Source organism: Seriola dumerili, unplaced genomic scaffold, assembly GCF_002260705.1.
Source record: "Seriola dumerili isolate Sdu_G_001 unplaced genomic scaffold, Sdu_1.0 BDQW01000052.1, whole genome shotgun sequence".
Lineage (NCBI taxonomy): Eukaryota > Metazoa > Chordata > Actinopteri > Carangiformes > Carangidae > Seriola > Seriola dumerili.
The window spans coordinates 11156593-11178756 of record NW_019174307.1 but is presented as its reverse complement, the minus strand read 5'-3'; the positions used below and the strand labels follow the sequence as shown (position 1 = coordinate 11178756).

Genomic DNA, 22164 nt, shown 5'->3' with positions numbered 1-22164 from the left:
AGTACTCAGAATTAGAAAGAATCCTTTTACAAGCTGGCCCCTTGACCTAAAGAAATATTTCAGTTATCCATAACTGATGGTTCTCTAAATCTTATTTTATTATTGATCCTAGGTCGAATGTGCACTGCCTTTGAAATTCAAACATTTTCTAAGAGGTGATAGCTCTCTGTAAGGCAGCGATGAGGAAAAAAAGAAAAACCACATTAAAATGAATAAATACATCTGTTTAAAGTTTGGTAGGCTACAGTGTAACTTGGCCATCTGACCACCCATCGTCCTGAAACCTACGCATTTCTGAGCATAAGTGCAGAGGTGACAGCCCATGCCAAATAACACGGAGATCAGTGAGTGAGTAGTGTAGCCGCATCTCTAAAGAGCCAGACAGGTGTAACCGGAGCGGACCAAAGCACAGATCAAAGCTCCACAACAGCAGCGACACATCGAAAACCTGCGGACGAGCGCACGGAAATTAGGAAGGACAGATTATTATCTGAGGACAGACGAAATCTACTAACACTGCAGAAATTACAAAAAAAGTAGAACCGTCCCTTCACACCACATTCCGCAAGATAAGTGAAGCTCAGCCTGCGCTGCACACGCCATGTCGGACAGAAAGGAGAAAAAGCATTTCCTTATATTTTGTGCCTACCTCACTCAGTGTCTCCATCCCACTCAGACTTGTGGTCTTGATGTTACGCTACTGCTCTGTTCCAGCATCCCACAGCACCGTTATTCGACTGTAGGGGGGGTGGGGGGGACACACACATGATGGTAGTGCAAGTGGGCTGACGTGACAGAGGCGACCAATCAGAATATAATCCGATAGATCCCTCACCAATCCGCTCATAGAGAGAAAGTGCGGAGCGCATACGGACACAAGTAGCAAGGTAGATTGACGCTGTGAGAGAATCTCCAGTCAACTCCTGCAAACTGTTTTCACAGCACAGCACACATCCCGCTCCTTAACTGTCTAGCTGGAAAACCATCCGCAGATAGAAGGGCTGGATGAGCCAAACAAGTGTGAGCAGCTGGACTGAGGTGTTTTGTCGTTTCATTAATATGTTTATTTGTAAGAATGCAGGGCATCTTCTCATCCTAAAAGCTCAGTATGTTCAAGACTGTAAGTGTGAGACTGTGCTAAAAAGTTCCTGTGCAATAAAGGATAATAATTACAATAAGAAAAAAAAGAATTAGAATATAAGAAACAGTATAGAGTGTAAAGGATAAAAGTTGAAAGAGAAAATATACATAAATATAAAAGTGTTAAAGTGCTTAAGTGTATACTATGTAGTGGGCTATGCAATTTTCCAGTAGGCATATATAGTGTCAGTATATAAAGGCAATATATAAGGCAAATGCATCACACAATAACCTGTTTATGTGTCCCTGCTTTAAATATTAACTGCTGCAGAGCCTCATTTTACCTTTAATATACTTCTTCACATGATAAAACTCTAATCTTTCAGTAGAAACTAAAAATATACCTATTGTCTTGCAGTTGTGAAGGTGGTCAAACTCAGCAGACTGTAAGCTAAGCTCATGGATGTCCACAGTGAGGAGCTGTAAGAGGATGAGTAGCCATATTTGGTCATAAGCTTATTTTAGACTGGCTGTAAAATTTTATTTAAGACTTCCTTTCCTCTACTGCTGCCGCTCATCTGCCTTTCTTTTAATGCTCAATTTCCATTTTTCTCTTTCATGGGAGTGGTTGTCTGGTCTACTGTAGGCTACACCTGCAGATAGAGCTCCAAAATCCCCCTCAGGGTGGGGATAGCTTCTAAAGGAGATTATACTGACGGAGTGAAAGGGATCTGCTGACCTGACCCTGTCTGGCCTAGGCGGCGTCTTTCAGATACACACCTGACAAGCTCAGGGGCTGTACTGCGTCTTTGTATTTGATGTGGATGGAGTGGAGATGCAGCCACACATATAGTACCCTGGTGCTAGACTGAAAGTAGGCCATAGACTTTCAAAGAGACAAATGAAACAATGAAATTCAACATTTTATTGCTCTTAGATGAGCAGTAAAGTAAGTGAACCAGCCTGACAGCATGACAGAATCAGGAATTTTCTTGTACAAAGCAAGGTATAACTGTCTAATCTAAAAAATAAAATTCTTCATTGCAAAATAGTTGTTGTTCAAAATAGGATACAAATGTCCAAAACAAACATTATCACCAATTCACGTGTTTATATTATATACTTTCAATATTATAAATAAAATCATTCCAAGATGCTTTTAGTAGTCTGCACACCAGGTGCTAAAAAAAACAAAAAACAAATGCAAAAATGTTGATATGTTGAAAGATAATAGTCCTGAAAAAATAATACAACAGCAGAACAGCACCGGCATGCAGTAACAAAAAAACTGACTGAATAGTACAATAAACCAATTAATGTTAGAATAAAACAAAAGGGGTGAAAAAGAAACTCGGCCAAATTACATTTGAAGATATAGACTATGCTATACTATTACTACACCTTTATGCTTCAACAGCAGTGGGATTTGTAGATTAAACTGTAGATTAAGATTTAATATCAATTCAAATTATACTTTTTTTTAATCATGATGTAAAGCCACGTCCCTTTAGCTTGCTAAATTTTGTCAAATGTGATCCAATCATTGTGTCAAATACTAAATGGAAGTAAATATATAAAATGAAGTGAAAGAAAATGTAACCATGGGATAAACCTGTCAGTTCAAGGCACACCACTTCATGTCTACATCCACTTTCCACACTTTGTCCACATCTATCTAAATCTCTCTACTTACTCACTCTTACTTACTTACTAACGCAACCTGCTTTTCCACACCATTTACAATTATATACAGTTTCCGGTCATATCCTCACGTGTCATGTTTGCTTTTGAATCACTTATCCGCATGACTTTCAACCAAACACTTCCTTAAATGTACCTACAGGACAGCTCATTGGTAGTATTTTATTCTACCATTCATTCTTGTGTGCCTCTTCTTTGGATTTATTTGACTAAACTGTGTATTTGAGAGAACTGATTTCAAAGGACACTTCTGGGGACTGCCTTTCTGTGTTGGTGCTTGGGTGACTTGGGGGAATTGTCTGGAGGGGGCCACTGCGGTTTAGTTAGCTGAATGTCTTCTTCTATTTTAAAGGCTTTCTTTGGGGGATCGGCCTGTGGGGGCCAAACTACAGATATTTTGTTACAGTGTGGTTTGCTTTCATCAAATGTTTTTGTCATTTCGTTTTCACCGCTGTGTGTTTTGTCTACTGAACTTATGCTGCTCATGGAATATCTCCATTCAAGTTTCTCATCTGAGGGGAAAGGTCCGCCACTTCCTGAGGGAGGTTTCTGCCCAAGTCCATTATCATAGTTCCCTTTGGACTTGAGGAGTTGTTTATAATGGTGTAGACAGTAGAAGTGTCCATGGAGAGAGACGTAACTTCCTAGGCTAAAGACAAAAGAATAATCTTCTGAGAGCTGCACCACATAGAAACATGATTTTTTTTTTTTTTTTTTTTTAACAATTTTGTTTTCATCAAAACAGCAAGAAATGAACTAATTACTATTGCAATGTTCAAAGAATCCATTGTACCACATGAGTGCCATATTTACCTTAATTTATTTCTGCAGTGCTCACAGCAGAAACAGGATTTATGGTACTTTTTTTTGTCCACTATCAGAGCATCCATCGGATAAGCCCTCCTCCGACATACTGTGCAGAGCTCCGACTTCGGAACTCGCACCTGTTGGAAAGAGATAAAATGCAAATTGTGAGATTTTTTTTTTTTTTTTCATTTATCCAATGTGCAAAGCATTTTCTTTTGGGCTGTCTCACAATGCGACAATGAGCTACAGCTTTTCTTCCAGTTTTTATTATGGTTAATCTTGCTAATACAAAGCCGTAGAATAGATTATGTTTGCATTTGAAAAGGTAGTGTAACAAGCTCATTCATTTGTTTAAACACTGACAATGGTCGTCAGGGGGAATGGTTCACGTTATTCCTCAGGATTTTGTTTTATTCATTCATGCACAAATATACATGCATCTCTTGTCTGCAATTTGGTAGGGTTTGCAAACCCTCAGCCAGCAGACTGTATACTGTCATTTCCCTGCTGGAAAGGTACATGCTGGCCTCATTCTCTGAGCTAATTGACCACCTCTTGAAAATATGGTATGGAGTCAGTGTTTTTAATGACCAGTTGAACCAATCAGAGCAATTATGTTGAGAATGACATCATCCCTGTCACAAACAATTGACAAAAACTTCAGCAAAATGACGGACATCAAGGTCTACTTTCTTACTTTTTGTCGAAAGCTTTCAAGTGAATCTCATGGTGTTTATTACTGAATGGAGTTGGTGCATTTGTCCTCACATGACTGGCATTAGATTTAACTGGCAGCGTCCTTGAACTCAGCAAACTTCATTTGCTGATGAAGACCACAGGATGTGGTTGAAAGCTTGTTGACAGCTGTTCCCAAAGTCAAGAATGAACTTTCAAACTCAAATGTGTAAAGAATACTTTGAGCTAAAAAACCTAATATGACTTTAAATTTGTTTTAGCCATGTTAGCAGTTGGATGAACAGTTCAGGATGAACTGTAATGACTTCACTTTTCCAGCACTGCAACTGTCAGGTCAGATTTTTCATTCGTCCAATGACATTCCCAGTCAGCCCCGACTGTACTTTGAGTTTAGTGCTAATTAGTAGATGTAAGCATGCTGACAAACTAGCATAAATATCTGTATGTTAGCATTACCACTGTAAGCACGTTAATGTTCATGTTTGCATTTACTAAAGCCTCACAGAGCTGCGAGCTGAAGACGTATTGGTTAGTGCCAGCAGTTGTTGTTTAACAAAGTCATTTGAAATTCAGCTTTTGCAACATACCACAAACAAATATAGCCACACCCATCCGTAGTCCATGCCATTAGGTTCTGTTGTTTCATGCTGTACAGTTTTTACCAGATGAGACAATCTTTGTCTGATGCGACACAACTTGTGATGTCGTCTCTTCAGAAATGGTGTAGCCAAGACTTTTGAAAACTGTCTCACTCTCTGTCCACGTTTTGTGGAAATTCCTCAGCAGCTTCTCGGTAGAATCTTCATCATATGTTTCTGCTCGCTTCACTTCTGCAGCTTTTCTTTTGACTGCATCAGCATAGGAAAAAGGAGCCTGCTTGGTTGACACACTCTCAGAGTGCTCAGTGACAGCTGTCCTTGTTCCAGTGACCTTGTTACCAAACTCATCAACATTTGAGAAATGTTCTGTGATTGATTTGGTTTCAGAGAAGGCTGCTGGTTCTGCTGGCACAGTTTCTAGCTCATTTTTCTGCAAAGGGAGGGGGGTGCTCTGCCGTGAGCCTCCCTTTGTCTCTTGAGGACTTTCCCGCTTTGAAGTGTCTGCTGTTGTTTCACTCAGGCTTGACACAGGCTCCTCCTGATCCTTTTTCTCCTCTCTGAATAAGGAACTTTGCTCACCCAGTTCAAAAACATTTTTAATAGCCTGAATGTCAAAAGTTGGCATTCCCTGCTCCCTGATGTCTACTTTCTCTTTGTCACAATCTGTGCTTTCAGCGTCATCATGAAGCCACTCTGTAAGTGGGATAAGCTCTTTTCTGATATATATTTTCTCTTCTGGTGATTCAAATTTGTTTACAAGACTAGACAAGTCTGCCCTGGGAACCTCATTCTTTTCTTTGTTCTTATTTTCTTCCTCACACTCCTCCATGTCTGGGCCCAGTCGTTCAGGGATAGCAATGGGCTCCTTTCGCACATAGGTCTTATTAATTTCAGCCTTTTGTGCCTCTTCAAAAAATTCTCTCTTTTCCTTGACAGATGCAGATGATCGCTCTGAAACATCTGAAGCGTCAACAATATCTGGGTCATTCTGACACAATGGCGTGTGGGTCTCAGACTTCCTTTGTATTTCATTTGCATTCAAACTTTCAGAAACATTAGCTTGATCTTCTCCTACATGTGTCTGCTGGGCCTCCTCAGATGAACTGTTTTTGTCTTTTTCTGTTGCAAGTGACGTCTCTGAAGCCTCCACAACTTGGGATGTGATTTTGATTTGCCGATGGAATGATGCAGGCGATTCCACAATCCCTGATTTCTTTTCTGAGATCTGCTGGGGAGGAAGAAGGGGCGGTGGGGTGACGCCACGTGAGAGCTTGGCTGTCGTGTCTTTCAGTCGTGCCAAATTTTCTGCTCGGTCAAAAGTTGGAGAAGGTGTGATTCTAGTGAGGCGTGATGTCGGGGTGTCACACCTGCGTGGCGGTGGCGTGGGAGGGGTGGGCGGCCTGTGCAGCAGGGTAGGTGATGGAGTTACCCTCTGGGGCGAGTCAGTTCTTCGTGTGGACTCGATGGTGATAAATGTCGGCGATGGCGAACGCATCCTCAGTGATGGCGAGGGAGCACGAAGGTCAACAGACTTGCACTGACTCACTTCATCCTTCCTTCTTTCCTGAGAGGTCTTTTTCTTTATTTGGTTCTCAACTCGGGCAGAACCAATACTGATCTTGGATATTCTTGGTGTTGCCCCACCAGAGATGCCTTTCTCAGAAACTGCCTCACATTCATGCTTCTCCACAGTCTCATTATCTTCTATATGCATTAGTTTAGCCTCTGCGAGTTCGCTCACACATGAGAGAATTTCTTCATTTTTATGTGCATTGCTTTCCACTACAGATCCCTCCAGTTCACATTTTCTCTCTGGACTTATGAGCCACTCAGGGATTGTATTGAGCAGAGTCTTCAAAGACTTAGAATCATTTTTTTCTGAAACTCTTTGTGTCTCTGTGATGTTAGAGATTAACACTTGGACCTCTTGGCTCTGAGAGTCCTCTGTTCTCCCTGTTGTGGACTTGACCAGCTGATTTTGTTCTGACTCGCCTGTCACTGTAATTGGAACATCCCTACTTTCTTCTGTTGGTTCCTCTGTGCTCTGCTGAATAGCTGCCATTCCTTTCTTCTTGTGAGATGCCTTCACATGCTTTTGAACTCCTCTTTGTTGCTGGGAATTCTGATGGTCTTTGCCTTCTGTGGTAATGACCTCTCTCTTGACTTGAACGTATTCTTCTTTTATACTTTTGTGAATTTGAGAAACTGCAATTGTTTCCTGAGTTTGATGGGATTTCTCAGACGTTACTGTCTTGGTTTCTGTAGCTTCTGCCTTTGATTCTGTGGAAGTACCTTTAGCTTGACCTGGCTGTGCACCCCCTTTAGACTTTTTGGACTTCTTTTTCTTCTTTGTGGGAGTTGGAGTTTCTACTTGGCTGTCAGTTATGATCTCAGTAACAGCAGGTGCTGAGGCAGTAGCAGGAGAGGGAGTAACTTTCTTAATCCCCTGTTTTAACTCTGTCTTTACTTCTTTAGGTTCACTGATCACTTTCACTTCAGTAGCTTCCATCACTTCCACCTTCAGATCTTTTGAAACACTCTGTTTCTCATTCTCACTGGACATTTTTGCCTCTGCTTGCTTTTCCTGTTTATTCTTTTTCACCCTTTGGTTTGATTTGCCTGTTTTTCCATTTGTATTGGCAGCTTCCTTTTCTATTTGCGTTGGCTTATCAGAAACCTTCTCATGGCTCTTGGCAGGAGAATGATCATTTTTCTTTTTGTTATCACGCTGTGGTGATTTGGACTCCTTTACATCTTTGTCTGAAGTCACATTTTCTTTTTTTCTGGTTAATTCGGGTGTTGTATTATCCTTTGTCTTTCTGTTCTCAGATTGTGATTTGCTTGATTTTACATTCTCCTCAGTTGTGACAGCAGATTCAGGTTTCACTACTTGAACAGGGATTTTATCAGAATGCATTTCGTCTTTCTTTTTATCTTCAGATTTGTTGGAGCCCTTTGTTTTCTGATTTTTAGCGTTTTTCTTTATATCAGCAGTCACGTTTTCTGCTTTTGCAACATCAGTGTTTAGGGTCTGGACTTTGTCAGCAATGACAGACGCAGCAGACTGTTGGGAGGAAACAGAAACTGTTTTCTCTGTTGTTGTCTGCATCTGTCGAACAGCTGAGACAGATGAAGTCTTTTGAATGGAGACAACCTTAGAAGTCTCATTAGAGACAATTTGCTGTTGAGCATCAGATATAATCATAGAATCGGTGAGTATTTTCTCATGACTGATGCAGTTATTGCCATGAGTGGTATTAACAACATGCTTGGATAAATCACAAGGTAGTAAGTCTGAATGAAGATTCTTTTCACTTCCCTGCTCTGTGATTTCTGATGTAATGTTATTTGACTGCTCTATGTCTTTGGTGGAAAGCATTTCAAAAGCCGCGGTAACTGAGTCATGTATGTAATTGGGAGTTGGAGTGGTGGGGGGTGTGTTTTCCTCCTTCAGCTTCCGATAGTTTTCTTCCGCTTTTATCAAAGCAGTGTTAAATTTGCTCATTTTACCTCTCATGAAGGGAGGAGGAGAGGACGGAGGGGTGAATTTCACAGGAGAGATGTAAACTTTCCTTAATGGTTGTGGAGACTCAGGCAGTGGAGGGATTTCACATGAAACAGTCTTTGATGTATGTGTTGTTGTTTTCGATTGGTTCTGGCTCATTTCTACCACTTTCTCTGATGTTACCTCCACCTTTTGTGTTTTACTGAAGTCAACTTTATGCTCCAGCTTCGGGACTGGGTGTAATGCCGGAGCTTTCACTTTTTTCACTGTCATCTTTTTCGCTTTTGCTGGTGAAGGATGAATTGCCTGTGCTGGCATACTCTCCAGTTCTTGTTCAGATGGAGGAGGTGGGAGGAAGTCCTGCTCACTGGTGAGTGGTGGTGGCGGAGGAGGAAGGTGATCAATGTCAGAATCAACAGAGGGAGGAGGAGGAGGAGGTGGAGTGGGAGGAGGAGGAGGAAGGTCAGTGTCTTCCACTGGTGGAGGTGGAGGTGGGAGAGGCAAATCAGGCTCGGGCACTTGTGGTTTTAAGACGTAAACATCAGTTTTCACTTTGGTTTTATCATGTTTTATCATTCCCTTTGGTTTGGACTTGAGATTACGAAACTCTGTCTTTACTGTTTTGATGCCGTGGTTTTGGGTAATAGTTTTATGTTCCACCACAGTTGTTGATTGCTGAACAGACTGCTCCACAGTACATGACTTTGCTGCAACAGTTTCAGTTTCATTACAGAGGGAATGATTTTCTTTTGATGTTTCAACTAAATTAGCTGTTTTTATCTTTTGTATGTTCCTCTGTGCATCAAGATTCAGGTTTTTAACTGGAGGGCTCTGCTTGACTCGAACTCTTCTGTATGCTCCCAGCCTGACTTTGGGAGTTTCACGCTGTGCTGTCTTCAACAGCGATTTAATAGTGCCTTTAACATCACCCTTTATCACTTCTTCTTTCTCCAGCTGGGTTTGCTCCTGTGTCTCATATAATGACTTAATTGACATCTTGACATCACCCTTTACGTCACCCTCAAGGCTTGGGCTCCTTTGCATCCTCGGTGACGGTGGAGGCTCCATTAAGAGCTGAATTGTTCCTCTGACGTCTCCCTGCACATCTATTTCCTGCTGACACATTCTCCTTTCACTGGAGGCATCTTGCAGGTTTTGCAATGCTGTGTGAATATCACCCTTCACTATTTCCTCCTTTTCAACTTCCCTCACCGCTTGCTTTGCCAGCTCCAGAGATTTTAGCGTGGCCCTCACATCTCCAGCAACTAAATCCTCGACAACAATGTCAGCTTTGGATGTTGCAGATTTCTCAAGAGATCTCAGAGCCCCTTTGATATTTCCTGGTATGATATCTGGCTTCTCCACCTCCTTGTACTGCTTCTGAGCCTTCTTGAGACACTGCAGCGCTTTCGGTATGTTGCCTTTCACTACCTCCTCTTTCTCCACAACAACTGTCTGATTCACTGATTCAGACAATGAATTCAAAGCAGCTCTTAAATCACCTTTGACTATCTCCTCCTTTTGGAGTCCCTCTAATGAGAGACTTGGCTCTGACATGAAAACTTTAACTGTATTGTGAACGTCACCGGGTATAACATCCTCGACTGTTCGCTCAATTTGCGTTTGATTACGACCGAGGATAAGTTTTGTGCCCTTGATGTCACCGCCAACAATCTTCTCTTTTTCTGCCGTGTCAGGTGAAGTCTCATCAGGTTCTAAATGGAGCTGTTTAAGATAGTCGAGTGCCCCAGATTCAATGCATGTGGAGTAAAAGTTGACATTTCCTTTTTCAGTGTCATCTACCTTTATCTTCACTGTCTGATCGGTCTTATCTGAGCCGGACAGTCTTTGAAGAGCACTCTTTATGTCCCCTCTTACAATGTCTTCTTTTTCAACATTAACATTCTCCTGCTTGTTGAGAAGGGAATATAGTGTCATCCGTACGTCTCCTTTTTCATCCTCCTGGATAAGTATTCCATGTTTCGCTGAACCGTCCCCATTGAAAAGATTGTTTATAGCTTCCTGAATATCACCTTGTAATATTTCCTCCCTTTCAATACTGCTGTCTCTCTCTTGGTTGAATAGCTGCTGCACTGTTGAGGTGATATTACCCTTCTCCTCTGAATCTATAACTATCTGCCGCTCATTTCTTTCCTGTCTGTTCAGTAGGTTCATCATAATAGTCTGCAGATCTCCCCTGATGACTTCCTCTCGTTGAATCTCCGGAGCCTGCTTATTCATTAACTGGTATTTTGCCATCCTAACATCGCCAATTTCATCAGCTTCAATGAGTACTCCCTTCGACTTCACCATTTTCTGACTATAAAGCTCCTCAAGCGTTCCCTTGACACTCTTGCCCAGGATTTCAGTCTTCTCCGTTTTTGTCTCATTAAAGTCATCAAATGGTGTTGTTTCAAAGAGCCATGTTGTTGTCTTTACATCTGCTTTGGGAATCTCCTCTTGAGTAATGGTTGTATCCTCATCCTCATCAACCTCTTTAATGTGGTCAAGAGGATTTTCCTCAAAGAGCCAGACTGAATGTTTAACATCTCCCTTTGCAACCTCCTCCTTTTTAACTGTTTCAATTAGATTTTCAGAGCTCATGCTTCTTATTTTATCGATGGACTGGGTTTCAAATCTCCATTTCGCAGTCCTAACATCACCTTTTTGTATTTCACTCACATTAACCGTTCGAACAGATTCCTGTGAAAGGGTATCAGACTCAAAACGATGTTTATTCATCCAAACGTTGCCTCCTTGAATATCGTCAACCGTTTTAATTAAAGCCTTCTTTTCTTCAGCAATCCTATCGAGAGGTTGCGTCTCAAATTTCCACTTAGCGGAGGTGACATCTCCTTTTTGCACATCCTGCTGTGTGACAGATTTGATTATATAAACCTCATCTGTGTCCTTAATGGCATCAAGAGGCTTGGTTTCAAACAGCCAACGAGTTCCCACTACATCTCCTCGTGTTACCTCCTCACTGGTGACAGTAGTGACCTCGTGGTAATAGCCCTCTTTGTCCTGAATTGCATACAGGGGCTGAGTTTCAAACATCATGGTGTAATTTCTCACATCGCCCTTCTCATCTTCATCACAAATTATTTTTTGCATTTTCATCAGCTCTGTGTCTGTCTCTGAGGAGACCTCGTGGATTTTATCCAAGGAGCATGTCTCAAAAATTAAACGGCCCTTATCTACATCTCCTCCTTGTACATCGTTCACTGTTCGGCTGCTCAAAGATTCCTCTTGGCTATCATGTATCGTATCAATGGATTGGTTTTCAAAGAGCCATTTGCAGTTCCCCACATTCCCTTTTTGAATATCCTCAGTCTGAACTCTCTTGAGCGTTTGCATCACTTCCTCAGATGTAGACGTCATGATATCGGCTGTTTGGTTTTCAAAAATATACTTCATCCTTGACACATCTCCAGACGCAATGTCTATCTCCGTGACACACTTGAAAGAGCCTGTCTCCTCCCCTGTGAGGTTCTCCAGTTTCTCAGTCTCGAAGAGAAAACAAGCCATCCTTACATCCTTTCCTCTAATGTCCTCTTGATTCACTGTGCATGTTTTCAGAACGGTCTCTGTCTCATCGTGGATAGTATCAAGCGCTTGTGTCTCAAAGAGCCATGTGCAGGTTTTGACGTCTCCCTTATGGGTTTCTTCAGATTCATCGTCACCCCTCAACTCTGCTCTTTCATACAGAACGTCCATTGGCTTTGTCTCAAAAAGCCACTTACACGTTTTCACATCACCCTTCATGACATCATGAGTTGTACTTATCTCTACATTTTCTTCATCTTCGATATTGCTGAAGTACTTAATAGCATCAAGAGGCTGTGTTTCAAACAACCACTTTGCGGTTTTAACATCACCAGATTCTATTTCTTGTTTGGAAATACCCTTGATGATTTGGTATTCATTCATGCTTTCATCAAACTGGTCTATTGGTCGTGTTTCAAACATCCACTTGCAGGTTGTTACGTCTCCTTTTACAACCTCCTCACGTCGCACTGTTCTCACCTCATGGAAGTGGCCTGAGCTGTCTTGCATGGCATAAAGTGGAGTAGACTCAAACAGGTTTTTATTTGATTTCACAGAGCCAGATTTTACACCCTCTATCAGAATCTTTTGAGATTCATCCCTCCTGTTTATATCTGTGCTCTCAAAGATTTGCTTATAGTTTGAGACGTCCACTTTATCAATTTCTTCCAGGTCTATTGTTCGAATGACTTCCTTCTTTTCTTCTCTAATATGTTCCAGGGGTTGGCTTTCAAATCTCCATTTCTGATGTCTTACATCACCCTTTTCCTCATTAAGTGATACTGTTTTTTTCAGTTTGCCCACCTCTGCAAGCTCTTTCAACTCCTCGGTTGGAATTGTTTCAAAATAATTTCTGGCTGATCTCACATTACCTGAAACAATTTCCTCTTTTGTCAACTGGGGAGTATTTGAATCATCTTTTAAAGTATCCATTGGCTGTGTCTCAAATACCCAGCAATTCTTACGAACATCTGCTCTGCAGCTTGTGCCATCCTCCTGTGTGAGGTCGTCGTCAATATTAACAGTTCGTGTAACCTCTTTCTTCTCCTCTCTTATGTGTTCTAGAGGTTGACTCTCAAAGCGCCACTTTTGGTGTCTCACATCCCCTTTCATTTCTTCATTTACTGTTGCCTTTTTAAGTTTTCCAACCTCAGGGCAATTCTTTCTGGTTGTTTGAGGGCTGCTTTCGAAAAAGTGTCTCGCAGATCTAACATTGCCTCCAATAATTTCTTCAATAGACTGAGGTCTGGCATTGGAGTCATCCTTCAGAGAATCCATTGGCTGTGTTTCAAAAACTAAGCAGTGCTTGCGAACATCCGCTCCGATGATCTCTTTCTTCTCCATCTGTGAGCTTTCCCACTCATCAAGAGAATTTAATGTCTTTATCTCAAACAACCACCTGCCCCAGTCTCCTTTATTGCTGTCCTCCATGGAAAGACTACACACAAGTTTCAAAGCTGTAGGTTCTCTGTTTGTCATGTCCAGGGGTTGGGTATCGAAAAGCCAACGTGAAGCAATGGAGTTTTCCAATTCCGTTTCAATTTTGCGCACAGACTTAATCTCCAGCATTTGGCTTGATTGTCCCATAATGATGCATTTAAACTGAGTGTCAAAAGTACTTGTTACAGTTTTCACTTCTCCATCAATTTCCTCTAACACTGCCCTTAGACTCAGCAGGTGACTCTCGTCAATTGTCTCAGTGTGCCCAAGGATTTCCATGTATTTATTGTCAATCATATAAATTGTAGCATTTCCATCCTCTTCTGTGAACACAATCTCTTTTGTTAAATCCTCCTCCTTATGCATTTTGTTTAGAGTGTCCATAGCTTGGGTTTCAAACAACCATGCTGCAGCACGGACATCTCCTTTGTTGAATTTGTTTTTGTATTCTGTCGAGTTGGTGTTTTGTGAACCCAGCTCATCCATCGGCTTGGTCTCAAACATCCAAGCTGTGCGTCTCACATCTTTTCCAAAAATTATTTCCTGTTGACTTATTTTCTTGTCGTCGTCATCCTCATCAGGAGTTTCATCTTTGATGGTGTCCAGCGGCTTATTTTCAAACATCCAACGCATTGCCTGCACCTCCCCAGGGAGAATCTCTTCCCATTCCACGTATTGTTCATCGTTGAACTCATCGGGACTACCACCATCATCCTCATACATGTACTCTTGGCTGTCTAAGTGGTTGTTCTCAGTTTCATTGTTGTCATTACAGTACTCTTTCTCAATATTCCTGCGGACCTCCGGATGAATGTGCTTGTAAAGACGTTTCAGCTCATTCATACTCTTCTGCTTGAAGTAAGCTTCTCTGTTGACTGGGTATTTGGAGAGGTTTGCTGGTTCTGGAGGCTCAGGTGAGTAATGGTTCACTGTAATATTTTGACTGTCTAATGGTATTTGTAGTAAGTCGGGGGGCGGGGGTGGAAGATAATCAGAATCGTCAGCCGGTGGGGGTGGAAAGTCCTCATAATCCATCTCTGCGGCTGTTGTGACTTCTGTTGCTTCAATAGTTGGTGCCTCATAGATCTCACTAGTCACTGTGTTGTTTTGTGTCACATTTGAGGACCACTTAGATCGATTGATGTCACGTCCAATCTTTTTAAGGAACAAAAATGATATTTATGGGTAAATAACTATAACTCTATCACATTACTCCGTGGCAGAGATATATGTGTGTTACAATTCACCTTGTTCTAACAATTACAGATAAAGTGTAAAAATGAGATCATAAAACATAAATAATCTTACATAGAAAAACACCTATCAGTCCAAGGTTAATGGTACTGTATGAATAAGTTGCTTTCTTGATATGCTTTTTGTAGTCACAAACAAATAAATCACTGCGATGAGTTATATATATATATATATGAAGTTATAATCCTTAAGAGTTTCAGGAAAACAAAGCTTGTTTTTGACATTATTTATGGGTGGCATTTTGCAGCAATAACCATTCATTGTCCACTATTCCCAAACTGTATTTAAAATGCCTTCACACACACAGGGGAGGAAACAATGCATGTATGGATGAAAGGTATTTCTCCACAAAGCAAGATAATTGTCATTTTTGTGATTTTTTGGACAGAGGATAAGGATTACAGGATGTAATGGAATAATAAGGAGCATCCACAACTGTTGGATGAAGACTTGCAAGCAACAGGGTGCACACTTCTGGCACCCCATGAAGGTTACCAGCCTTTGCTGTTGTGTGGAAGACTGTCTGCAGCATGAAATCAGATCATGGTTTTATTTTTTATTACCTTATTTGTTAAATCAATGTCAGTTTGTTTGGCTGCACTGTAAATAGATACACCATTTGCTCTTCTGTTGTATTTCTGTGATAAACCATAACTAAAATCTTATGGATTATAACTTTTATGAATATCTTGAATCCCAATTAACTGAAATGAAATATCCTCACCCTTTATTTTTTCAATTATTTTGCCTAACTCAAGTGAAATGGAAATGCTTACCTTTACTGGTTTCTGTGGAGCAGCCTCTTCTATTGTTCTTTCAAAGCGATCCCTCAGTTCTTTTGTAGTGTACCTGGGAAACTCCTCTTCTAAAAGTCAGCAAAGACATATGTATAAAGGGAGGCCTTAAATGTATAGTCAGTGACAGTGAATATGGCAGAGAATAAAAATATCTTAACAACATCCCACCTGCTTCATTTTGATGGTTTTCATAACTGGATGCCAGGTTACTGTCGCTGTATGACACCTGTGTGTAATAGAGGTCGGAAAGGGTAGAAAATACAGAAATTGAACTAGTCAGCAATACCCTACGAGTGCTGCACATGTTCTCATCATGTAATGTTTTTAAATCTCAGCCGAAACTGTCAAAGACTACTAAACAAACATTAATTACACAAATGTGATTGATTGCAATCATTTACAGTTTTTACTCAACAGGCAATTAAGTGTTTAGCTCATTAGCAAAGCCTGCCTGCCTGCAGAAACACAGTGACAGGATGTGTTCGGTACCATCATTTCTTGGTTGAAGTTTAGCTGCTGACTGCCTGGGATGACCTGCTTGCTGCTGCTCAACACTGTCACCTCTGAGTTTGACATTTCCTGTGAAGATGAAGACAGTGGTTGTCAAACACAGGGAATGTGTGTCTGCCACAAATGCAGGCACTCACATAAATGAATCTCTCTGTTTCATTGCACCACCCCCCCTTGCCTCATCATAGCCACAGATGTGAGTTTACTCCACTCCAATTTTCTCCACCAGCCAAAGCTTCATAGTACACGCCTGAATACCATGCAGAGAAGATGCTGGACCAGATTGCTCGCAGCAGTTTAAAATGACTAATCACACATGGAGTCAAGATGACAAAGAACATGCCAAGTTGTTCAATCATATTGTGCCATAGCACAAAATAATAAATTCTTTTCTATTACTTTACTAAGTTCTATCGAATGGAGCTACAATACTAGTGTTATACAATTCTCTCAGAGGTTTTCCCGAAAACAGTCAAGTAATGTCTAAACGCACAGACTCTGCTCTGTTATTAGTGCGGTAAGATATAATAGCAGCCCCAGTGTTAATAGCCAACCTAAAAAGTATGTATTATACTTGCAAAGCTTATGCAGAAGGATGAAAAGCAAAATGAAATGGTTCAAACAGAAACCAGCTGAGGTCAGAAGAAACATTATTGTCATTTTACCACAGTCATCTCTTTCATGCTCTTAGTATTAGCCTGATGAAGGTATATATATGTACCTGCACAGTTCTCTGATGAAAATGGAACTGAGTTACATTGTGTGATGTTGCTGTTTCCTGAGTCTGAAATTGTTTCCTCACACTGGCAAGTCCCCCAGGCAGGGAACAGACCTCAGACTCCTCCATGACCTAATGAAGCAGGAAATATCATTAGCTGCCGCTCACTCCTACATGACCTGAAATCAAACTGCTGCTTCATAGGGCTATTCTGTGTGGTATGCATGCAACACAGGTCGCTGTTATAAACGTGCAGCTAATGCTATATGCAGTTTCTCTGTCTGCAGACAGACATGAACACAAACTCATAATATTCTGCTTATGTCATTGTTTCAAATTTACATAAAGAAGTGTGAGAGTTCTTTCAAAGTAAAGCCAACAATGTTTTCTGTTTTCTGAAGCTTCCCTCTATATTCTGCCTTGTGAGGGTAGTCTCAGGTTTCCCCTCTATTTATACATGTAAATGTGCAAGACTGCTGACCCCCTTTTCCCAGCTGCAAAACTGTCATCACCTCCACTAATAACTGCATGACAACACTAACAATAATGGTGAAAATACCATCTCAGTGCAGCTCAGCTACTGTGCAACCCTGGATATAATCAGCTAGCAAACAAACCATTAAAATGAACCGTTAGAAAGTTGGCTTCTAATTATACAAATGTTTTTTTCAGTGCAGTCAGCCCTGGCAGGTACTGTAGCTACATGTGTTAGCCGAAACAATACATGCACAAGCTAAAGTACCCCGCTGGGGATGGTGTTGTCTGCTCGCGTGGAGACAGCTGCCTGGTACATGGCCTCACAGTTGGTCAGTGGGATGACCTCTGAGTCCACAGAGTGAATCCGGTTCCTCTGGTTTAAAGCTTTCAGGAAGTCCTGCCCTGGTTAAACCTGCGCTGCCAGCAGCTGCAGCACAAATAGCCAATGAATTGTTACAGAAATTGCTTGTGTTATTAGGTGTCATCCAATTATTAAGAGGTAGCACACAAGATTTAGTGGTGCAAACACATGCAATTAAAGCACTGCAAAGGGTGTCAGAACCTTTTACCCATTTGCATACTAATCATCAGTTTTTTAAAACTAAAGGCATACAAAAGCATCAGTCTGGTATTAAAAATATTTAGATTTTCTTGTCAAATTTGTGATATTGCTTCAGTTTGTAAATATTCACAGAAGCAACAAAATGTGAGCAACAGTAATGCTTTCAAGGTGCTAACATACCACAGGTGGTGCTCTTGTGAATGACGTCTTTAAAATACTCTACAGGGACATTATTTAAATCAATTACACACCTGTCTCCTGACATTCACTGCCTCACAGGATGTGCAGGGTTTATTAAAAGGGTGTGTACTAATTTACAGCTGTGTGAGTTGTCTGTTTGGTCCACACCTAAACATCTGACACTGCTGAACTGATGGTTTTATACTGGAATATATTCCTTCAATAACATTGTGCCCCGGGTGCTTGTTTGTCAATCTCCTAAAAATGCTCAATGCATTGAGCTTTTGTGTACTTTAAATCAGTGTTACCACTCCTATCAATCATTATTAAAGGTTCCATATTGTAGATATAGATGTCTTTTATTATAAAGCAGGTCTAGGTGCTTTATAATTACTGTGAAAATATCAAAATACTCAATTCACAGAGAGATGTCTCTGAAACTCTGCCTTAAAATGAGTCATTGGGACTTCTGTAACTTTGTGATGTCACAATGAAACAGTCTCCGCCCTTGGCCATGTCACCAGCACAGCTCATCTGGACCCACTGTCCAACTTTTTTTGTTGTTGTTTGTTTTAACTTAATTAATAACACAACGCCAAACGGTAATTCCATTGCTGTGCTAGCAAGAAAAAAGACAGAAAAATGTCAAGGAAACGCTGCACAATTAGTTGATTTCAGGAGGCAAAAGGCACAGCTATACCAAGAATTTAACCATCAACATTTGCATTTACTGGTGAGCTTTAACAGTGGTAGGCTGCAATCCATTACTTGTGGTTGGCCTGGCCATACGTCACTCTGAAAACAGTGAGCCAATCAGAAGAGAGGCTCAGAGATTGACACAAAACGCCCTGCCTGAGCTCCAGGGAGAAATGTGAGAGACGAGATGTAAAACTATATTGAGGTGCTACCTAAAACTGCAAATATATCTTCTTATGGATATTAAAACCTCAAATAAAGCACCATAAAAGTGTAAAATATGGGACCTTTAAAGTGTTCCTTTTACACTGCATTTTCCAATCAAGATGGAAAAGTATTATCAGATGAGGGGGATCATCAAGGAAGTGGGATTAGTTGCGATTTGGATTTACGTTTTCATTTTAGGCATAATTAGACTTTATGAGAGTTTATGTCTGGAGCTGCGTCAACAGTCCAGAACCAAAAAAACATTATCGTTAACCTAGAGTGTTTTTATGTGCTGCAAAAACAGCCAGTGTGATTATAAACTCTTTCAACAGCCACAGACTTAATATATGGCCAGTTTCTGCTGAAACAACATTTTTGTCTCTGTTTGTGAATTTCAAGTATTCACACCTCAGTGTTTGTGGATATAAATGTGCTGATGCAAATAAGAGAATGAAATATGAATACAGACTGTTTGATGTTCATCAAAATCTTCATGACACTAACCATTATTCTAAAGACTAACGGCTTTAGAGGAAAATTTTCATCTGTTGCCCTGCTCTGTGGTGAACTAACGCTATTTGAAACTATGTGTATATTGAATTCATGTAGTATCAGAGAATAATGTCAGCAAAAGCTGTCAGACTGCCGGCATGAGATGATTATTTCACATCTGTAATATTATTTTTGGCAGCACAGGGAAAGAAAACTTATAAGTACTGAGTGAATGAAACACCAAATCAAAACACCCGAATTTTTTAATCTATTTTAGACTTGGAATGGTGGGTATGTTTGAGTAAAACAATCAGATCATAAAAGACAGATAAAGGACAACTTATTATTACACAACTCTTAAAATTAGACCATTTTAATTACTTATATCTTTAAGTTCAAATTGATTTCAGCATTGAAATTTTTACCAGTGCAAAACTCTGCACTGCAGCAAGTTCCTTTCAAGGTCTTGAGGGCAGAGACTCACAGACTGTAAATTATTGTGCTAGGAACTAAAATTTGTGGCCAGAAAAATCTGTCAACAGTCTGAGGCTATCTCATGACATGTCAGATTGGGTTGAGAGCTCAAATAACAAGAAAGTGAAGTAATCTAGGCGCCATGTATCTGCAAAAATAAATCAAGCCTATTTTAAACTTAACCATGAAGGGTCGTGTTTCTCAGTGAAATAAAGAGGAAAGCTGGGAGGTCAAGGCGTTCCTTACCAAAAAGCTCTTAAATATCCTGCATTGATAACCTTGTGTTCATGCCTTTATTTGTAATTACTCTTCACTATTCCTCATTTCATGGCTTTCCTGGCATCATGGAAGTGGAGCGAGATAACACCTAGAGGTAAACGGCTTTGGCACAAACAGCACTCCATCTATTTGAAATTAGTTAATAGAATAAATCTAATCTCTCCTCAAGCCAAAATAATCAGTTAATTTAGTGTTTCAGTCACAGTTTATTTTCCTGCAGGCCTGACATAAGATTTATAGTTTATCCCTGTTTTTTCAGTGGAAGTGCACTCTGCATGAGGACAATGTTAATGAATTTTAATGTACAGTTAAGAATTCACTGCCAGTCTTCAATGTTTTTCTCTGCAGATATCAAAAAGACATTTTATAATGTATTACCATTTCTTTTGCATGCAGAATTATTACCATAAAAATATAATTTAATGAGCCAATATCATTCACATATTTTCATAATATTACACTCAACACAAAGAGACAATCACCACTCTATTCATTATTCATTACCTACCAGGATATAGTGAATTATAAAAATATGAGCTCAGCAGGTAGAATCCCACACGAAGGCCACTGCACCCCTGGCCCGCAGGGTCTTTCCCAGCCAAAAGCAAATCCCAGTCAATGTTGGAGACCAGCTCCAGTAGTATGTGTCCACCTCTGTCCAACGAGCAGACAGTGACAGCTGATTTTATTTTAGACCCTCCGCCCACTTGTGAAAGATGGGGCAGGGATGTTTTTTTTTTTAGAGAGCGAGGCCTCTGTGCTTCCCGTGTCAAGTGCCCAGAAGATCTATATGGAAGTACTTCCTGTGACTCCACTGCAGACGCTTGTGTACCAATAAATCAGGTCACCCTGGTTTCATCATCACGTCCTCCATCAGAGTGTACTGCATACTCCAGCAGCTGTTACCGCCTGTCATGATATGCCAAGTTATGCACATACAAATCCACAATAAATACTCTGAGAATCTCTCATTATTCCCTGCTTCTGTTAATCCCAAAGCACTGCAAAATGGATGTGGGGCAGGTGCAAATTCAAGTGACAGTAAATGGTGGTGAAATGTAATTGGCTATGTGCTGTGCTTTGCATGTGGTCTGAAACGGGGTCAGTGATGTAATGCTATTTGTTGAAGAGAAGGAGGGTTAAGGGGGGGGCTGTAAATATGACAAGAGACACCTCTGAGTGTGGAAGAGCTAGCCAGCTCATCTTGTTTAGCCCAGCTGGAGACGGTGGCGCCAGCCTGACTCTGGTATCTCATGGAAGCTGGGTGAGTGTTTGGAGACCAGACATGTCTGCCAGGCATCACCACAACCCTGTTCATTGGCAGCATGTGTAACTCATACCTGCATTTCCAAAGACCACCTGTTTTAAAGAGACACTCTGGGATTCCTGCTCCCGCCAAACCACACACAGGGGACTGGAAGGCAAAAGATCCTGTTGACCTGTTTTCCTGATTATTTAAAACATAGATTAATTAATTAAAATGAATATAATGCTGTATTAACGCTGATGATCTTAATTTGAAAGTAATTGAGCTATTATTTGTAATGAAAGTCACAATTATTTTTCTGTCATACACGAAGAAGAGCAAGAAAAGATAGTTAACAAAAAAATCTCAAACATTCATGTGAGCGTTTCGAGGTTTCATGTTCTTTTCATGATGACCCTGCTCTTTATTCAGCTTGAAGCTCGTCCTTTGTGATCCATAGCAGAGTTAAGTCACACAGTGAGAGCGAAAGAAAAGGTATTAAATTTTCTCTTTCTCTCTCCCTCACACTCACACACACACATATATATATATATATATATATATATAATATACTAATACTTTCCCCATTCAACCATACACTCATACACTGATAGAACAGGTTCAGTATCTTGCCCAAGGACACTTTTACACGCAGATCAGAGGAGCCAGGAATCAAACCACCAACCGTCTGATTAGGGAACAACTCTACCTCCTGAGCCACCCCTCAAGTACCCCCCAATCCCACCCCACACCCACACAGAGTAGGAGAGAGTAAAAGAGAGAGAGAGAGATAAAGAGAGAGAGAGAGAGAGAGAGAGAGAGAGAGAGAGAGAGAGACAGAGAGACAGAGAGACAGAGAGAGAGAGAGATATATGCAGAGCAGTGCCAGCCCAGCACG

The 22164-nt window shown here is 40.8% G+C and overlaps 1 protein-coding gene across 1 annotated transcript; it reads right to left on the bottom strand.

Moving 5' to 3' along the window:
• Positions 1 to 3633: 3633 nt before the first annotated feature.
• Positions 3634 to 17446, bottom strand: xirp2 (xin actin binding repeat containing 2). Its single transcript, XM_022741161.1, has 8 exons — positions 17396 to 17446; positions 16657 to 16785; positions 15915 to 16004; positions 15594 to 15651; positions 15405 to 15490; positions 6853 to 14529; positions 4947 to 6606; positions 3634 to 3725 (listed from the first exon to the last, which is right to left on the bottom strand). The coding sequence occupies exons 1-8, from the start codon at positions 17444 to 17446 to the stop codon at positions 3634 to 3636; spliced, it is 9843 nt and encodes a 3280-aa protein (XP_022596882.1).
• Positions 17447 to 22164: the final 4718 nt, after the last annotated feature.

Excerpts from the sequence above, each read along its gene's own strand:
- xirp2 (XM_022741161.1), bottom strand. The coding sequence starts at position 17,446 with ATGTACCAGGCAGCTGTCTCCACGCGAGCAGACAACACCATCCCCAGC. Across the intron at positions 16,005-16,656 it reads TTCATCAGAGAACTGTGCAG|GAAATGTCAAACTCAGAGGT; the intron begins GTACATATATAT and ends TCATCTTCACAG. Across the intron at positions 6,607-6,852 it reads AGTCAGAACAAAATCAGCTG|GCTAAACTAATGCATATAGA; the intron begins GTCAAGTCCACA and ends GAACTCGCAGAG.